The 18,721-nt window shown below is 39.4% G+C and overlaps 1 protein-coding gene across 1 annotated transcript; it reads left to right on the forward strand.

The window, feature by feature from the left end:
* The first annotated feature begins 4,894 nt into the window (after nucleotides 1-4,894).
* soat2 (sterol O-acyltransferase 2) lies at nucleotides 4,895-17,484 on the forward strand. Its single transcript, XM_085457687.1, has 16 exons — nucleotides 4,895-4,978; nucleotides 7,089-7,230; nucleotides 7,371-7,429; nucleotides 7,540-7,679; nucleotides 7,776-7,829; nucleotides 8,935-9,042; nucleotides 9,676-9,958; nucleotides 10,890-10,965; nucleotides 11,644-11,728; nucleotides 12,140-12,185; nucleotides 12,444-12,573; nucleotides 13,022-13,119; nucleotides 14,556-14,654; nucleotides 14,839-14,974; nucleotides 15,406-15,551; nucleotides 16,792-17,484. The coding sequence occupies exons 2-16, from the start codon at nucleotides 7,152-7,154 to the stop codon at nucleotides 16,846-16,848; spliced, it is 1,596 nt and encodes a 531-aa protein (XP_085313813.1). The 5' UTR covers nucleotides 4,895-4,978; nucleotides 7,089-7,151; the 3' UTR covers nucleotides 16,849-17,484.
* Nucleotides 17,485-18,721: the final 1,237 nt, after the last annotated feature.

Here is an 18,721-nt window from a genome sequence, read left to right on the forward strand (position 1 = left end):
TCCCCTTCCTCTCGCATCCTCCTCACCTGCTGTAAACAGACCTCCTGTGTCTTTTTTAGGCACCCTGCTTGTTTTCTTCGATCCTTTCTCGTTTCTGTATTATGACTTGTGGGGTGTAACAGTTTGACAAGCACTGCATCTCAAATGCCTGACCTGGCAACCTACACCTGTGATGCTGCTGCACCCCCTCCCCCATGACTTGAAATATGAAGGGACCACAAATAGAAAGGTGGGGAAGAGAAAGTGCCGTGTGGTAGGTTTCCACTAGGTTGTGCTGTTTGTCTCAGTGAAAGACTCAGTGAGGGATGTCGGCATTGAGCATTATGATTATTATTAGAACTATCATCAGTGTCATTGATAAACATATGGAAAATCTAAAAGACAAAAAATACTAACAACATGAAAACAGTTTGATCCTTGTGATCACTTTTCTGATATTTATACTTTTCACTGCATGTTGATTTTCAATGTTGGTTGTCAGCATTTTTCAAAAAATATGTATTAAAGAGGAAGAACACTAGTGAAGCAACAATAAACATGTTAAAGTCCCAAAACCAGAATAGAAGATAAGCATCGAGATGTGTGCGCTGTTAGTACCAAATCTCATTAGAAGAACAAAAGCCAACAATGCTCCAAGCTGTCTATCAGAAATCTGTGACCTCCGCAGCCTGTCTGTGGCTCTCAGTAAACAGTCAAAAACAGGTCGTGCCTATATTGTGTCATTTTTCAAAGTGAGTTTCAAAGTAATTCCCCCAAAATGTTTGAGGACTGCTCTTTTTAGCAAATGTTAGTCAGTGTACTTGTTAAGGACTATGTTCAGTCATGGATATAAACACATTTGGTGCTCCGGTGAGCATTTACCGCAGCAGGATGATGTATGCAGGACTTACTAAAAATACTCCACGGTTCATAGTGATCAGGAAAAATGTTAGAAAAGTGTGAGAGTGTGGCTCAGTGATGAGTTTTTGCACAGCACATGAGAAAAAGATATGAGTATTCTTAGTAAATCTACCGACGCCAGCAAACTACACTCACTGGCCACTTTATTAGATATACCTGTTCAACTGCTCATTAAACTAATGCAATGAAGCATCGAGGCAGTTCTTCAGGCAAAAGTGGACCTAACAAAGTGTCCCTTGAGTTTAAAATACTCATATACACATATACTGTGGATGATAGTTGGCCAGGGCTTAATATAGACAATAAACGTATGAGACTCCATAAGACTCTTTAAGGCACAAGTTTGTGCTTTATCAGCCTCAGAGGACACATTGTAGCAAGTTTTAGCTGTGAGCAGAAAGCAAAGACAAAAGCAAATGAAGACAGATTGTTTTGTAAAGACTCATCGTGTAGTTGTAAAGGCAACTTTACGCTGTAAATTATCCCTTAAAACTGCCTGTCAGGGATTGTGCGTGAAATATTTAGTCACTGTCATGTTATGCAAGAGCATGGCAGAGTGGAAAAAGTGTGTAGCAACTATTTTTATACTAGCTGGAAAGAAATATATTATTTATTGTTTGCTCTACTTCAAATATTTACTGGCTATTTATCTCTAATTTATAACGGTTTTCGAGTGAAGCATTATCATTTTGTTTTGATGTGCAACTGTATTATTTTTATAGTCCCTGTAGTGAATCATAAAGATTTGAGATTTCTGCAGTTTTGTGTGAGAGCCGCCGTTCCAAGAAACGTTTAACAAAATGACTAATCTTACGGTTCTTTGCTGAACCACCTCAGAGTGAAACCAAAGCCCCGACTGTAGTGAGTCACTTAAATAGGATCTTATTCTGTGCGAGCTCTAAGCTCTGCTGGAGACATGAAGCAAGGGTTACTCCAGGTTATCAAGAGCTGATACAATCCTGTCTTATCCTGCTGACTCACACACACACATGCGCACATGGATGTAGCACCTCATCAGCCAGTGAGATATTTGACCTTTGACCCCTAAGTACAGATAATGTATCAGTCCTGTAATGATTGGGTGTAGTCTGAGTTCACTCGCACACTGACCGTCAGTAGCTCCTCGCCACCCGTCACATTCACTCTGTGCACCTCCTGATCAGACAGTCAGGATGGAAGGGTCAAGGGTGACAGTGGACATTGAGCTTTGTGTGTTTGTGTGCAGATAAAAGCTGTCTCTCATTAGCAGAGTTTTGCACCTGCTTCTAACCAAAATGGACCAGTAATGTGTATCAAAGCAGTCTACAGGTTAGTGTGCATGAACAACATATTTGTCTTTAAGTGGACGAAGGAAGCACACACAGCACACTTCCTGTGCTGTGTGGTTGCTCAGATACGTCTACTTCACCCTGTAATAGTGTTTTTCTACAATGTTATAACAAACATAGACTGTATATAAAAGATGGACATAGTCACCACATCACCCAGTGGTTTGTAAAGTTCTGCCATGAAGTCTTGAACTGAGCTTGTTGGCCTTCTCTGTGTTTTTGCTCGTAGTCTGGTTTCAAGAGTTGATGCCCCTGCTCTAAAGTATCCCCAGCTTTCTCTTTCTTTTTGATTCTAATCAGAACTATAATTGATAAAATGAACAACATATCGTATTTGATAAGAACTGAAGTGTGAGAGTTAAGAGTTATCAATAAGAGTTATCAGGAAAGTGTTTACTGAGGTAATGGAGGGAGGGAACTGAGGGTCGCTTTCACATCAGAGTGTATAGACCTCTACATAATGTGACATTTTATTGAACCCTGAGGAGTCAGACAGACTGCAGGTTTGATCCACTCCGGCTTCACTTTTCAGACTCTGCAGCTATGTCCTCCTTTCATATTCAGTATATGATGAAAAACATAAGGATTTATCTACGTGATATGGTTTAGTACCATTACCTAACCTGCTTATGCTTTAATGGGTCAGGCGGGTGGGGTGTGGTGCTAAGGTTACCAGTCAACACACAGAGACGGGCTCACATCCACACCTTTAGACAATTAGGTCACCAATTAACCCAGCTTATGGATGTCTTTTAATATCCTAATTTTAACTAACTGGCACCATAAAGTATTTAATTACTATACTACTATATTTTTTACGGTTGTCCCTCTTTAACACAAAGATGTTACTTGTAACAGATAATTATTATTACAGGACTGAGGTTGAGTGAAATGTGTGTAGCATTCTAATTATTATTACATCCCTTTAATTGCCCTTTAAATCTGAGTATTTTTTTCATCATCTGTCTTTTTAAAAGGTAATAAAAGGCCACTGAACTTTTGAAGTTGTGTGTGTTTACATAACCTATAGAAACCGCGAGCTGAACATAAATGGCCTTTCTCGTCAGCACGCTGTCGCTGAAAACAGCCTCCTGCACTGTGGTTGCTCATCAAACTGGGAGTGTCTGCGTTTATTTTATTTTTAAAAAACAATTGTTCTGTTTGTCTTAAAGTAATTGTAACAAATCTAAAAAAAATATTCCGACAAGATCAAAGAATTGTGATACTGTATCCTGAACATGCAGAAAGAGGACTGCAGGAATGGCCGAGCGGTTAAAAAAAGACAGAGGCGAAGTGTCTGTGTTTATTTGTACAACAGTGTGTTGTTTTGTTTGTTTATGGCGTGTGATTTAGTGCATGAACTACTCTCTTCTGTAGCTGCTGAGAAACAGCGCTGTTATTTCATGAACTCACCTTTCAATAAATATGATGCTGTGCACAGAGGATTACCACACGCTCTTGTCATTATTCTTCTTTAATGTTATTTGTAAAAGCCAAATAAAACATTATAACGTCAGTAACCTCTGCAGCTCGCAGCCCAGGAGAGAAGCAGGAGAGATAAAGCAGCTTTAAAAACAGCTGCACCAGTGAGGTCAGTGGGACCTCACAACAAATCCCCAGCAAAATACTGGAATTAACATTACCTTGACCCCTCAATAAAGTCTTGTAAAATGTGAGCTTATTAAATTATTATTAAAAATGTACATTATAATGATGTTATGTTATAATGATTTTCTGCCATTTTGTTCAAACTATATTTATCTAGTGTAATCGTAGCGCTGTCAAAGTTCAATATTTTGATTTTTGAAACGAGGACACCAAACAAACCGTACAGTTTGTTCGAGAACACGTTTTCAATTTAACAGTTTCACATCAAGTTGAACGAGCACAAAGTTTGGGGGGATTGTTTTAAATCAAAATAAATCATTCTAACCTTGTATGTATTTATTTGAAAATAGTATTTATAAAGAGTTTGTTTTTCTTTACTCCTGCTGTGCTTCGTACCAGAAAGTAATTTTGTACATGTATCAATATGTTAAACTGAGAAATACATTTCATATAAATGGACAAATACATTAATACAGTACATATATCTTTGTGTCCTGGGTTTGAATTCACCAGCAACAAACTGACAGCCCTCAGGTTATACACCGCGACTCTGACATGGATGACTGGATGGACAGACAGACAGCATTCCTCTGGAAATGTTTTGAGCTTTGAACAAATATTTATTTCCACAATGTACAATTCTCTCAAGTTCACCAGTTACTCCTGAAACACACACACTTTTGCCCAGTTCATTCATTATCTACTCTAAAGTGGAAACATTGTTTCCACACACAGCTGTGCTTTAACAATAAGCAACACGCTTTTCCAAATAAGAACATATTTGTAGATGCTAAATAGACCTGTGATATTTACTATTTTGGTTTGAAGTTTGACCCAGATTATATACCTTTAACGTAGTGCACAAAATACATGATATGAATGAAATTTGTATTAAGTACCTTGGATAAGTGAGACATTAGGGCACAGTCCAGTGTTGTGCATGACCTCATGAGTCCAGCCAAGGAGGTAAAGTTTGATTGGGCAATGGATTCCCTGGGCCAGGAGCCATGAGGGTAAAGTGCATCAGGAGGGGACACAGATCATAAGACTTGCATTATACTTAACAGTCAGTGTCAGTGGAAACTGACTGAAACAGAGGCTCCATCCTGTGCACTGCTGAGTGGACCTGAACTTAAAACACTGTGAGTACACATCTAATGCATATTTATAGATCATGTCACATCTACCCGACACAGTGATGTCTGACATTTGACACTTGTATTATTTAAACGAATGATAAATCTGCAGTTTCTGCTGTGGGCAATTTTTAAATTAGTAGGAAACGCTCGACATGAGTGTTGTAGCCAACACTGAACATTAAAGAAGATCAGAGGTCTTGAAGCATCGTGCTGGATATAAATTTTATATAATGATGGCAGAACTGAGTTATTGAGTTCAAGGGTTCTTCTGTGAATGGGCTATTAAACCGATGCATGTACCTCTAACCACACAGGCAGTTTTTCATGTAGGTAAAAGTAGGTCATGAACCCAAATATGATTTTTAAAACAGCTTCTATGAGTAATGTTTTCGTAACAGATCATAGATTTTGCTGAAAATCTATTAGTACTGGCTGCTCATGAAATTAAGTGAAGCATCAGTTTAGCATTTTGACAAAGGGAGACAAAGTTCATCAATACAACAAATCAAAAGGAAAGTAACAGCTGCTCGGGCTCAAGTAGAAAAGAGGTCAAGCCAATAAATATTTTCTTAAACATGACATAGACTCATTAATAATCTTAGAGTTGTTACAATAAGGATGATTTGCTTTAAAAACCCCATATGACTGTGTCCGCAGCTGCACAGCGTCTAATCTGAATTTCTTTTTGACGCGTATCTGTTTAATGGAGGAATGACCAGAATGTATGGGTCACTAATGAGGTCAATGACTGTTTTTTACCCCACAATGCAACCTCTCTGCTGTAGCTTATCTCTTATAACCTGCAGTGGAGACGCGGATCTTTATCATTTGTTTAGATTGTTTAGCTTGAACTGCAGTGACTTGTGGCTTGTTGTGGAAAACCACTGTGGGTAACCACTGTTCCACAACCCCGAGCTTACAGGTGCCTTTATCCGGACAAGCAGTTCACTTTTTCAGTTTTGGATTCACACGATTGGTTTCACTACACCGGCACTGAGGCTCATCAGGAATGATAATAATCTCTGACATGAGGCAACCAGCCAGCAACGAGCCAGTGACCTGATGTAATTTTTCAATTTATCGTGGAAGATCCTCTCACGTTATTAAACTTTAACAAAAAGCTAAAGCCAGGTTGAATCTCGTGGCAATTGTGGCAGCTGCTGCACTGCTGCTGGTAGGCTGAAACACACAGGTAAACAGTAAAGTACTGGCAGCTAGACTCATTAAACTCTCTTACTTAATGGAAACAGTTTTTTCTCCACTAAAATAAAAATATGCGTTGTATCGAATATAAACTTTAACCTCCTAAGACCCGAACTCTTCCACGGCATGCATTTTTAATTTCTCTTTGATACTTGGTCACATTGGGGCCCGATGAATGTAAACCACCTTATTACCTTACCTTATTTTTGTTTTTAAGAAAAATAAGAGCCACATATGAGGATATTCGTTTAAAATTTTGATACAACAGTAGCAGTATAACGTCCTCGTAAGTGGATATCAGGCCCTTGTAGAGCAAAATTGAGTATTTTGGTCTAAATAACCCAAAAATGTGATGTCCACATATGTGGACGCCAGGTCCTAGGAGGTTAATAGTGAGTCTTATTTTAATTTTGCATTTATTGCTGTGAATTCAGTCTTTCGTGAACTATGACAAGGTAATTCCCTCTTCTACTTGCAGTTTACCGATATAGAAATACTTCCAGTTGAAAAACTGCTCCTGAGGTCTTTACCTTTAACGCTTCTTAGCCACACAGACACTGGAAACATCACACATCCACAACATTCAAAGTGAAAACACAAAATAATAACATATACCCATCATAACACTAATTCTAAATGAAGGATTTAAACTTAAACATTCATGTGTGTCTTACTAATGTGCAAAACTATACCAGTAAAAGTTGCTTACTGTTTATAGGCTGTTCTCCACAAAGCATTTACAACATTTGGCGCGTCACAAGTTTGCAAAGAATGATATATTAATGCACACAGCTTATTTTAGTTTAACATAAATGCGTTACAGTTATACTCACCACAATTCACCTAGAAGATTTCGGCATGAGCTATACACATGGAATAAATAAAAGCATTACATCACTCACTTTGACAGGCATCAGTACGACAGCACGTGCATTCATTGAAAACAGACTAACCTCCAGTCGTGAGGGTAGCCATGACGACCAAGGAGGCCGATAGCAGGGTGTATAATCGGAAGATCAAGCCCCGACAGTCATCTGACAACTCAAGCTCTGGTATGGACAAAATACTGTTTTATACTGTAAGCTGATCTTTCAGTTCTGTCTATTTTTACACAGTTTTAGGTGAAAGATATATTCAGTATATTTAAAAGTTTAGCGAACGATGTGAGAAACATCTGTTCTTCTCTCTGCAGCTGGCAATCATGATAAGGTGGTGGAAGAAGATGCGAGGCAGTGGGAACGATGTACTGAGGTATTTCATCACTGTTTCTTTAAACGGTGGATGAAAGTAGGAAAGTGGTTTACAAAGGCAACACAGTTACTGAAACGTGATTTGAAAGAAATGATTTTTTCCTCTTGTAGAAGATCAAAATAAAAGTCATGGAGCAGGTCCAGGATCAGCTCAATGAAATTCTAGACAGAGTTCTGACGGAGTCCGTCCAGTCCCTCTCCAACACCCAATCAACAGTAAATGGAAAGACAAAAAATATAAGCTCATCCAGGTAAGAATGAGACACAAATTGGTCTGTTGGTCACCGTATTTTTTTATGCTAATCACTGAAGTGTGTGACTGTTTTTCTGTTTATGCTTTGTGTCAGATCTCAGAGAATGGATGATGGCAAAGTGTTTATGGCCAGGGCGTCACTGCTGGAGTGAGTATAAAAGATGTGAAAACACCCAAATTAAATCAGAGTTGGGTTTAACATCTACAGATTGTCAGTGTACATAGTTTTCAAATAGAAAATTCTAATTTAATTGGATATATGCATGGTTTATGCATTTTATTAGGTTATTCAACTGCTCGTTAATGGATTTATTTGATCAGCGCATCAAATGCACATTTAGGCATGTAGATATGGACAAGGTGACCTGCTGAAGTTCAAAGTGAACACAAGAATGAGAAAAAAAATGATTTAGGTGACTTTTAACGTGGCATGGTTGTTTATGCCAGACAGGCTGGTCTGAATGAAGCTGTTGACTTACTGGGATTTTCCCACACACATCTCGATGGTTCACAGAGAATGGGTCAAAAAAGCAGATGGGCTTACAGGAGCAGAAAGTTCACTTGGGCTCCTGATCATACCGGACATACAGACTGAACAATGGAGACTGAAAAAACGTTGCCTAAATCTAAAGTTTAAATATATGCTGCTATATTCAGATGGTCAGAATTTGGTGTAAACGACATGAAGAATGTATTCATCCCGTTTGTGTCTATGGGTCAGGCTGGTGATGCTTTGATGATGGGGGGTATAATTTTGGCACACCTTGGGCCCCTTAGTACCAAGTGGCCATCATTTAAATGTGACAGCCTACCTACGCATCATTACTGACCCTCTCCATCCCTTTATGACTGTCTACTCGTCTACTGATGGCTGCTTCCAGCAGCATAAACATGAGCCATCTGTACTCAAATGTCCTGCACAGTCACATGCCATCTCAATCCGAGAGCACCTTTGGTTTGTGATGGAACATGAGATTTACCTCATGCATCAGATAAGTCTGATGCTGTCGCTTCAATATGGCCTTAAATCTCTGAGGAACGTCCCCGGTACCTTCATGAATCGGCGACACAAAAGGGAGTCCAACCCAGAGCTAGCAAGGCGCACCCAATCAAACTGCAAACTTAGATGGGACTAGCACGTTTTTGTAAACCTTTACAATATTCACAGCAGAGTTCGCACAGATTTATCAAACATGGGGCCATTTTATTGATTTTGTTGTGTATTTATTTGTGTCTTTCCTCTTCTTTCTCAGCGAACTGTTCGAGATCAGCCACATCCGGACCATTTACCACATGTTCATAGCTGTTCTCATCATTTTCTTTTTGAGCACTCTGGCTGTTGACTACATCGATCAGGGCAGGTCAGTGGGACACGTGGATGTGTGTGTGTGTGTGTGTGTGTGGTACTGCCATGTGTCAAACTCTTTAACCCTGAACCAAATATAACAGAAACTCAATTAATCCAAGACTTCCTGTTCTCTTATCTCCCGCCTTCCTTGCCCCTCTGCTCATCTGGTAGCAGAAAGATAACGAATCAACTCCTCTGAGTATTTCTTCTCTTGCTTTGGGCAGTGTCGTAATGATTTGGTTTTTGTTTGCAGTTGCAAATGTTCCTCATTTGAGGTAGTGCCAGTGGGCAACTCTGCTGTGTGCAAATGATTTGATCCATTCAGCTTCAGTTAACAGTGAATTTTTATTTACATGCGCTAAATAATGGTACACAAATAATACTATCACACTTGTGACACTGTTCTTTAAAAAAAAAGACACAGCTGTAAGTGTGTGTTTAAAATCTATTAATATCATCACTGGAGGGGCCTTTTGGATGAAAGAATGTCAGAGGAAAAATATTCAATGGCGTTCACGATTCGAGCAATGAAAAGAAAACCCAGCTGTGTTTGAATACAATCAAAGTGGTTTCCAATACATAATAAATAATGAATATGATTTGTGTTTTGTTCTTTATTTCTTTATTTGTTGGTTTTCAATCCCAGGTTAGTGTTGGAGTTTGACCTGCTGTTCTACGCCTTTGGGAAGCTGGGGACGGTCACTGTAGCCTGGGCCATCATGTTTTCTTACACCCTCAGCGTTCCCTATTACACCTTGCTGTTTTGGGGCTCTTTGTACCACAAAGTCCCCTCCAAGATGGGGCTGTCTCTGGGGATGGGGCTGATCCTGTATCTCATACAGACCTGCATACTTGGAGTCTTCCCCATCTATGTTGTTGTGCACCACCAGTTGCCACCTGCATCGCGGTTTATTGTGATACTGGAACAGGTGAGTCTGTCACATGTGCAGCCGCTCATTTTTTTCATTTACTGCATATTCAGTGTAAAGAGCTACTTTGTGTTTAAATGCAACAGAAAAAAAAAGATTATTGGTAATGACCTGTGCTAGAAACACACTGTATCATAGATAACATTACACACATATTCACTGGCAGTCATAGGTAATCCAAATTGTAGAAGCAGTAATTCACTGCCCTCAGCTGGAACATTGTGATAAAGATAGCCTGCTAGCCAGAGATGGGAGCTTTCCAACTGGAAAGTCACCAAAGGAGAAAGCATCTCTGGCAGCAGATCTCACTGCAGCCAGCATTTGAACATCACAAACCCATACACTAATACCTCCTCATCCTCTTTATCACATCGGCCCCGGCCTCCAAAATCAGTCTTAGCACTAAAATCATTTTAGCTCTGTTTGATGGAGTGAGATAATCTCGGTGCTTAGATGCTTCTGGGAAACCCGGCCATGATCCTCATCTGACTGAGTCCAATCAGTCTTTTTTGTATTTACATGATGTTCATGGCATTTTAAAACTGCTGAGTTTGATGCAGAAATTAAATATTCAAACTCCCTGAATTGCCCCAAAATGCGGTTCACTGCTGCTTTATGATGCTCCCTGCTCTACGCAGATTGATTGTGCATCATCTCTGAACTGCAGTTTATGACAAATTAAGCCAAGTTCTGCAACTGTGCTGCTCTCTGCCCCACCATGCTGCACTGCTTCATGTTTGATGGGAGTGCACATAAATCATGAGTCAACAACAAAAGAGAAACAAAAAAGAAAAAAAGAGATGTGAGTATCTGGATGTTTCATTTCGGGCAGCTTGTCAGTTCTTGGAGTGAAGATAAACATCTACAGTAGAAGCAGCTAATACTGATACACTGTCTCCCTTCACGTAATAACTGTATCCATTTTCTCCAGATTCGATTCCTGATGAAAACCTACTCGTTCTTAAGAGAAACGGCTCCTGTTATCATGAAGAATGCTCCAAAGGAAGGTATTGTATTGAAGTCCGGTGTATTTTCTCTCCGGGCGCTATCATTACTCACAGTGACACTCCCGGAAACAAGGGGGAAAAATGACTTAAGCAGAACTCTGCAGGTTACCTATGTAATAACTTTAAAACTAACAATGAATCTGCAGCTAGAGATGCTCTTGTACAGGTCTGTTAGTGGGAGATAAAAATATGAAACATGAGGGGAGACCAAGAGCAAAAACATGAATACTTAAAACAAATGCCCCCTGGAGAAAACTGTAGTCCTGACTTAAGTAGTAAAACTGACATAAAATCGAAATGGAAGTTAAGATCATTTCTTCACACAGAAGGTCCGTTAAATACATTTTTTATAGAGCAGGGCTGTAATACAAGTGTTTAAAGGACGCCACACTAGCTGGAACAAACTACAGCAAACCATTTAGTAAAACTGATGAGTCTTTAAGGCAGATAATTTGGTATAATGGCTTAATGATTCAGCGACAACCCGAGTGTTGTTTAATTTTTAAAGATGGCCACTTGTTTACAGGTTCTTGCATTAAAGGCACAGTGAAGCTGTGAAATTAAATGAATAATGAATGACTCAACAAGACTTTAATGTGAAGCCACTTTTAAAATAACTTAAAGGTTTTGGACACAAACATGATGGCCACACTAACAGCGTTGTCTTTGTCTTTTCAGGAGAAAATCACAGATTCCCAACATTTTCCAGCTATTTGTACTTCCTCTTCTGTCCAACGCTCATTTACAGGGAATCATACCCTCGGTAGGATATATTAACCCCTCATTTTGGCTGGTTATTTATGCTCTTCTGTTCTAGTAATTATCAAAAATATCTATGTCCAGTTTTCATTAAAACTGGAGGTTCTGTCATGTGACACAAACTCACAAAGCCAGCAGTGACTTTCTTTTTTATTCATTACAGCATCAAATCCCATCTCTCAGATTCTATAGCTCAGCAGCTACAAACATAAATCTAACGACGGCTGAAAAACAACAAGATGCAGTTACAAGCAGTCATGTTGATCTGAGATTAGATGCATTGTGGAATCCCTAATCTGGACTGCGACACTAGAGACAAATTCAGGCAACATGAAAACTGATAAAAATTTGAGAACAGAGCACACATTAAGAATAATCTTGCATCTGAAATTTATGAAATGTCCGTTTGTTGCAGAAATCGCCACATACGATGGAACTATGTTGGCATTACTCTTGGCATGGTGAGATAAAATGTTGCTTTCCTATTTATAATTCAGCCCTTTTGCTTTGAATATCTAACAAAAGACTTGGTAGTGTCTGCTGACCTAAAAAGAAGTTTTACTTCTGTATACTGAAATAATCTGAAGTAATAATATATCCCTGATCGCAGTTATCGCTAAGCCATTTCCACATTTGTACTTCTGATTCTCGTGTGTGTTCTCCGTTTCATTTCCTCTTTTATGGGATGTTCTTGAACCTCTTTGATGTTCCCTTTGCAGATTTTGGGGTGCCTGTTCTACGGCTACTTTATCCTGGTGCGTCTCTGCATGCCGGTCTTTAGAACCCAGACCAACGTGCCTTTCAGTAAACGAACAATGGTTTTGGCTATTTTTCACTCTATATTACCAGGTATGTCCTCTTATTCAAAGAGTCCTCAGCTGTACACACACAAACTCAACGTGGCCTTTTTTCCTCCCTTTTTTCCCCACTTACAGCGTTAGAAAGAAGCTGTGTGCAGGTTAAAGTTCATCTCTGACTCTGATTGTGACATCATTTATGTTTATAACATCCATTATCTCTCATGCGTGTGAGTCTGCACTGGTTAATATTTTACTAAGCCTGCAATGTAGGAAAGGACTCCAGAGTGTCGTTAAGACAGTGATAAGATGAAAGATGCTAACATGAATCTGATACAAGTAATCAAAGGCTGAAATGTTTATGACTCCCTTTGAGTGAAGAGCGAGTTAGTGCAATAGCATCTGTGCCAAGTTACAATTCCTCTGAGAAAACTGGGGGCAATGCCCAAAATAAAATCGCTCCATGCAATTCTCTCCGTCTGTGTGTGTGTGTGTTGCAGGAATAATGCTCCTCCTGCTGTGTTTCTTTGCCTTCCTGCACTGCTGGCTCAACCTCTTCGGGGAGCTCCTGCGTTTTGCTGACAGAATGTTCTATAAGGTGTGCGGCTGATTTTTGTGGACACTTTAATTGGTCCAGTGGTCATTTCCTGTTTCTGTGCTGTAGACTCATTATTTTCTGAAATGCTTACTTTTACAGACAAGCAAATTCTGATTAATGACAAGTGAAATGGCAGCAGGGTGACCTGCTGGTCCCCAAACAGTTTTACTTTTCCATCGCTGAATCCTGTTGATTTATATAGCTCTTGAGCAAGAGCTGAAAATACTTGCTTATAGTGGTTGGCCACTTTCACTTCCACAAATCTTATTCGCTTATGGCACTCTAAGTACGCCTGAGAGTTTGAATGAATTTAGCTATAAAAGATACCAAGGCACTTGGGGGAATGTGGGGCAGGATTTTACCAGAAAACGTCTGTGTGGTTGTGAGTGAGACTTTTCTTCACTCTTATGTATTTTCGTCATAATCATACTCTAAGGTTAGCCATGGGGCTTTTTGTAGGTTTGTGCAAAAAATGGATGTAAGACAGCGAGACAGTGTTTTGCAAATTTCATTTTTGTTTTAAAAATGCTAAATAATCTTGAAAAGATTCTAGTGTGTGTATTTTATGTTAATTACAGGAGTTGATTCACCTAATTTACAATGTGGCTACAAATTGTTCTTAACCTTTAAACCTCTTATCTGCCCTAGATGCATGTCTGTGATGGCAGTTTATTGGTTTAATAATGTTCAAATGACACTGCTTGTCAGCTGAAACAGTTGGGACAAACGTGCATAGACTGTATATAAATGATGGCCATGCCACTGTGCCAACACCCATTAGATAGTGAAGTGCTGTTTTGAATCCTTGGGTTGAGCATTTTGGACTTTTCCTATCTTGTTATTTTATAACTGGTAATGACAAGTCTGACTTAGACACTGAGTACACTGCACATGACTCACAAGGAAGCCACACCCTAAAGCATACCCTCTTTTGTCAACAACTCTAAATCCGACTATAAATGACAGAATGAGCAGCATGGTGTATTAAATCAAACAATATAACCGTTAGATTGTGTTTAAGAAGTCACATTTTTTATAGTCAGTTTGCAAACACTTGGGTCGCCTCCTGCTGGTCATTGAAAAGAATGCATGCATTGGCTTTGTTTTTCTCACATCTGAAATTTACGTGCAGCTTTTATAGAAAGGTGTCGCACACAATCAGAGATTGCACCGAGGTGTCTGTTTAAACTGATGAAGATTAAACCAGTATACCCACCCAGGAACTTGATGCACTGTGCAGAACTGCATTGCTTTCACCTCCAAGACCCATTTACAAATCCTTAGTTGTAGGGTTTGGTATACACTAAGATGTTTTAATAATAGCGAATCTCTCATCAGTAGAAATAGATGATCAATAATAAACATTCACTCCTATTCAGCCCTTTTTCTTGATGTTTTTATTCTGATGAGTGACTCATCCTCTGTTGTTTTTTCAGGACTGGTGGAACTCTACGTCTTTTGCTAACTATTACCGTACCTGGAACATAGTGGTTCATGACTGGCTGTATTACTATGGCTACAGGGACTTTCTTTGGGTGAGCAGAGTACTAATACTGCAGACTAACACATGTATATTGAACAAAACAAATCCCATAACTCTGTTGGTTTCGTCTCTGTTTATAAACCAGCATGTGTGTGGCAATTTAACTGTTGTTAAGTCAGTCTGACCCCTGAACTTTTAGCCAAATCCTCTTTCTGTTCACTCTCCAATCCCTGCAGCTGTCAAATAGGAAATTCCGAACTGCTGCCATGCTCTCGGTTTTCATAGTCTCTGCCGTCGTTCACGAGTATGCTTTGGCCATGGGGTTCGGCTTCTTCTACCCAGTCATGTTCTTGCTCTTTGCCGTCTTTGGAGGTGAGGGGTGTGTTTATTATTCATGGGACAGTTGTTAGCGCAGCATAAGTAACTTGTGTGCTGACCCAGCTACAGAAATTCATTCATTTGCCTAAAAGCCTTTTAAAGGGAGAAAAACACAGACACATTTTTCATGTCTACATTATTACCGCTGATAAAAGCACTGTGTTTGAGATGCCTATCCATAGCTTGTTAAAAATATGTAAACGGCTTTTGCTTTGAAGAGTGTGCCTTCAAACTTTCGAGTTAAATTCTTCAATTATTCACAAAAACACTGTAAAAAGTCTGTTTTTATAGGACTCTCACTCAATGTTTTGGTTTCTTCTCTCTGCGTGTCCTTGTCCCTTTATCGACCTCCTGCTCTCTCAATAACAGATACAAAGAAAGAACCGAAAGCCCATTAACAAATCCCCTTTCCCATCTTCTCTTAGTGGCATTCAACTTCACCATGACCGACAAGCGACAGAGCCCTGTCTGCAACATCATCATGTGGGTGTGTCTCTTCATCGGTCAGGGTGTGCAGGTGTGCCTGTACTGCCAGGAGTGGTACGCCCAGATATACTGCCCACGGACAGGAGTACGTACTCCCACGTTTGACCGAGATCTCTGTTTGTAAAGTTTTTCCTTTATATGTAGAAAATGCCTTTTCTCCTCTCCTCTATAAATAGTTTCTTCATATCATTTAATAGAATCACATAGAAAGCAATCCTAAAAAAGCCATTTTCCCACAATGTCTTACTGGGCTTACGCACAATCTCAAAATACAATCAGCCAGCTCTTCAGAAAGAAGCCATACACAAGTACATTTTATAGCATCAAATGTGGGTCACAAAAGATGCTTTCAGTCAGTTATCTTACTTTACTTCTCTGGATACAGAAGCACAAATTTTGCTAAAAACCATAAAAATTGACAGAAAAAGAGATGAGTGACCTCTTTTTGCAGAAGAATTATGAAGAAATGTGTACTCATGCTAGGAGAATTCACCTCTGAGAGACTTCTTATTGAGTTTGAAGGCATGAAAACAGTTTTATCCCAAACTGCACGAGTAGTGAAGGTTTGTGCAGATCTATTCTGATTTAAAGTTGTGGGTTTCAAATTAAACACCAAGTTATTTTTTTGTAGATGTCATTAGACTGACTTTGACCCCTGCTTTAGATGACCCCTAAATGGAAAATAGGTCAACGGGTGAACAAACTTCAGGCGAGAATGAAAAAACTCATGTACACAAGCACATTACGCAACTACTGCTGGATGTCACACAGACGTCAGCAGCAAAATGAGAGTGGTAACAAACAGCCTCTTCCACTCATTCATTATCTTGACTTCTGTTCTCATCCACAGTGATTCATATATTCATTACCGTCCTGCAGACTACATGCATTTGTGTAAACACGTGTACACGTAATCCCGTGCTGCAGATTCACGTGTGTTGAGCAGCAGATGTGAATAAAAGTGTGACATGTTTTTAACACTTTAAAAGTTGCCTTCCGACACCAAGAGTCTGATGAAGTCAGAGATGTAAAGGATTTGCTCGACAGATGGGCTCAGTGCTTACCACACTAGGAACAACTGTATGTCCGTGTATCCCCAGAGGAGGAATCCTCTAAAGCCAGTGGAATAATTCACACACACAATAGCTTAACACAGATAACATCTGTCTACAAATAGAAGTTCTCTGCACAATGAGATTGTAACTTGAGAGAAATGGATGTTAAATCTACTAATAATTTAATAAAATGATTAAAGTTACTAGAAGGAGAAGGAGGAGAAGTGAGGCATGTATATTTGGCCCAATTCTTTTCCTTTTTCTCAACAGAATAGCTTCTGGGAGCTGGTGATGCCTCGATCTTGGTCCTGCAGCTACCAGAGATGAGGCCATCCCTCTCGCAGGCAGGAGGAATAAATGATGAAGTCTGAAAGTCTGAAAATGAAGATGTAGCTCTGCAAGGCCTGATGGACTGAGTGTGGAAGAGAGCAAGGTTTTCTGTTATCAGTGCGTAAAAGATTTATTGCAGTCAGGATGTTGTGTCACTGAACTATTTCAGGTTTTATTTGTGCAGGTGGTATTTTTATCACTAATTGTGTGGATGCTTTAAGCATCCACACTATTGAGTTCCTCTTGGGACTTCCGTACACTTTTTGGCACTTAACTACTTCCGCAATTTTCAGCCGATTTTCACCGTTCAAATTTTAAACTATTCTGCTATTTCTGCTAATGTGTGCTATGTCTTTTGGTATTTTTCACTATTATACTTTTTAAAATATTAAGCTTAATTTGTCCCATTGAAATGAATGGGAAACTTCTGCAATTCTGCTAAAATTTGCTTGTTTCTGAAACTTAACTACTTCCTCATATTTTCACGTAGAACAAGCATTCAAACTTTAAAATGTTCACAAATTATTGGGCTATTCATGTGTGATTCAGCTTTTTCAAATCTTTTACCGTTTTACTTTTATGCCTCTTAAAGTTTTGAGTTGCACAATTGTGATTTTTCACAAAATACATGCGTTGTTATGGTTGCTATGCTCTTGGCTTCCAGTGTGCCACTGAAGCTTTTGCAGTCTTCTCTTCATGTCCGAACAACTGTTTGCTACTTGCTCAATTTTCACTCAACTTCCACAAATTATACATCAAAACGTAGGTATTTTTGCTGGCTTTCAGGAAATGTCACTATCATTGTTGTGGGATTTATAGAATTTTGGCAAATCTCCTCAGACCAACACAAACTCTCAAAACTCTGCATAGAAAGTCAATGGAGAGCTTGTTCAAAATCATCGCTGGATTTCTGTAATGAGAGGCATATTTGAATCGTCATATCTCCTTAACGAAGCGACTTTAAGACATGAGGCTTGTCCCGGTATATCTTCAGACACTCCTGACGCTCACAATTCAAGAATTTCTTTCTCACCTATTACCGTTCTGAAATGAGTTGGACTTGTTTGAGGGTAGGAAATTCGTCCGTCGCACAGATTTCTTCAGATTTCAAACTCTGGAAATGAACCACTTTTTTCTCTCGTCATAACTTTTTGTTGGATTTCCACAGAGACCTGAAAATTTCCATGACTGTTCACCAAAGCCTGCTGTCTCTTACGGTGAAAGAATGATATCAATGCTCCAAATAGATTTCGAGTTACAAAGCGTTGTTTGAGGGCAAGTCAAGGCAGTTTTTGCTTCACTCTACTCAGTTATGGTGCATTACAAGTCAAATATCTTTAATAATTCATATTTTAATGATAAATTGTTAACACTGGAAGATTCCCCCATCTCTTCTGAACAAAACGGTGTAAGAATGACCGCTCTAGCCCCTACGGTTAGGAAATTATGGTCATTTGTTTGAGGGGAGTCGTCACTATGAGAAATAGACTGCAATAATCCTGTGCCTCTCTGTGCTGCCTGTGTAAACAGATGCACCTGTTTTGGCGGGAAAACGTAAACAGCCACTCTGATTGGTGGATTCAAATTCAGCAGCTCCCAGGCTGACCTAGAAACTTACTTCTCTCTCCGTGTGTGTGTGTGTGTGTGTGTGTGTGTGTGTGTGTGTGTGTGTGTGTGTGTGTGTGTGTGAGAGAGAGAGAGAGAGAAAGGCTTTTAATGGGATGATCTCATTCTAAGATTCAAATTCAATATATTTAGACTGGTTGACTGAATTGGATCTTGTGTGTGTGTCTCTCTGTGCATGTGTGTTTCCTTCTGTGTACATATTTCTGATTGTGTGGCTGTTATATTTTTTTTTTGCTGATTTTTT

Source organism: Copadichromis virginalis, linkage group LG5, assembly GCF_057382275.1.
Source record: "Copadichromis virginalis isolate Kocher_CV1m ecotype Utaka linkage group LG5, C_Virginalis_male_GT1.1, whole genome shotgun sequence".
In the NCBI taxonomy this organism is placed as follows: domain Eukaryota; kingdom Metazoa; phylum Chordata; class Actinopteri; order Cichliformes; family Cichlidae; genus Copadichromis; species Copadichromis virginalis.

What these genes read in the sequence shown, in the direction of transcription:
- soat2 (XM_085457687.1), top strand. Translation starts at nt 7,152, where the DNA reads ATGACGACCAAGGAGGCCGATAGCAGGGTGTATAATCGGAAGATCAAG. An exon ending in AGTGGGAACGATGTACTGAG is followed by an intron (nt 7,430 to 7,539) that starts GTATTTCATCAC and finishes TTCCTCTTGTAG; the next exon opens with AAGATCAAAATAAAAGTCAT. An exon ending in CTGACAGAATGTTCTATAAG is followed by an intron (nt 13,120 to 14,555) that starts GTGTGCGGCTGA and finishes TTGTTTTTTCAG; the next exon opens with GACTGGTGGAACTCTACGTC.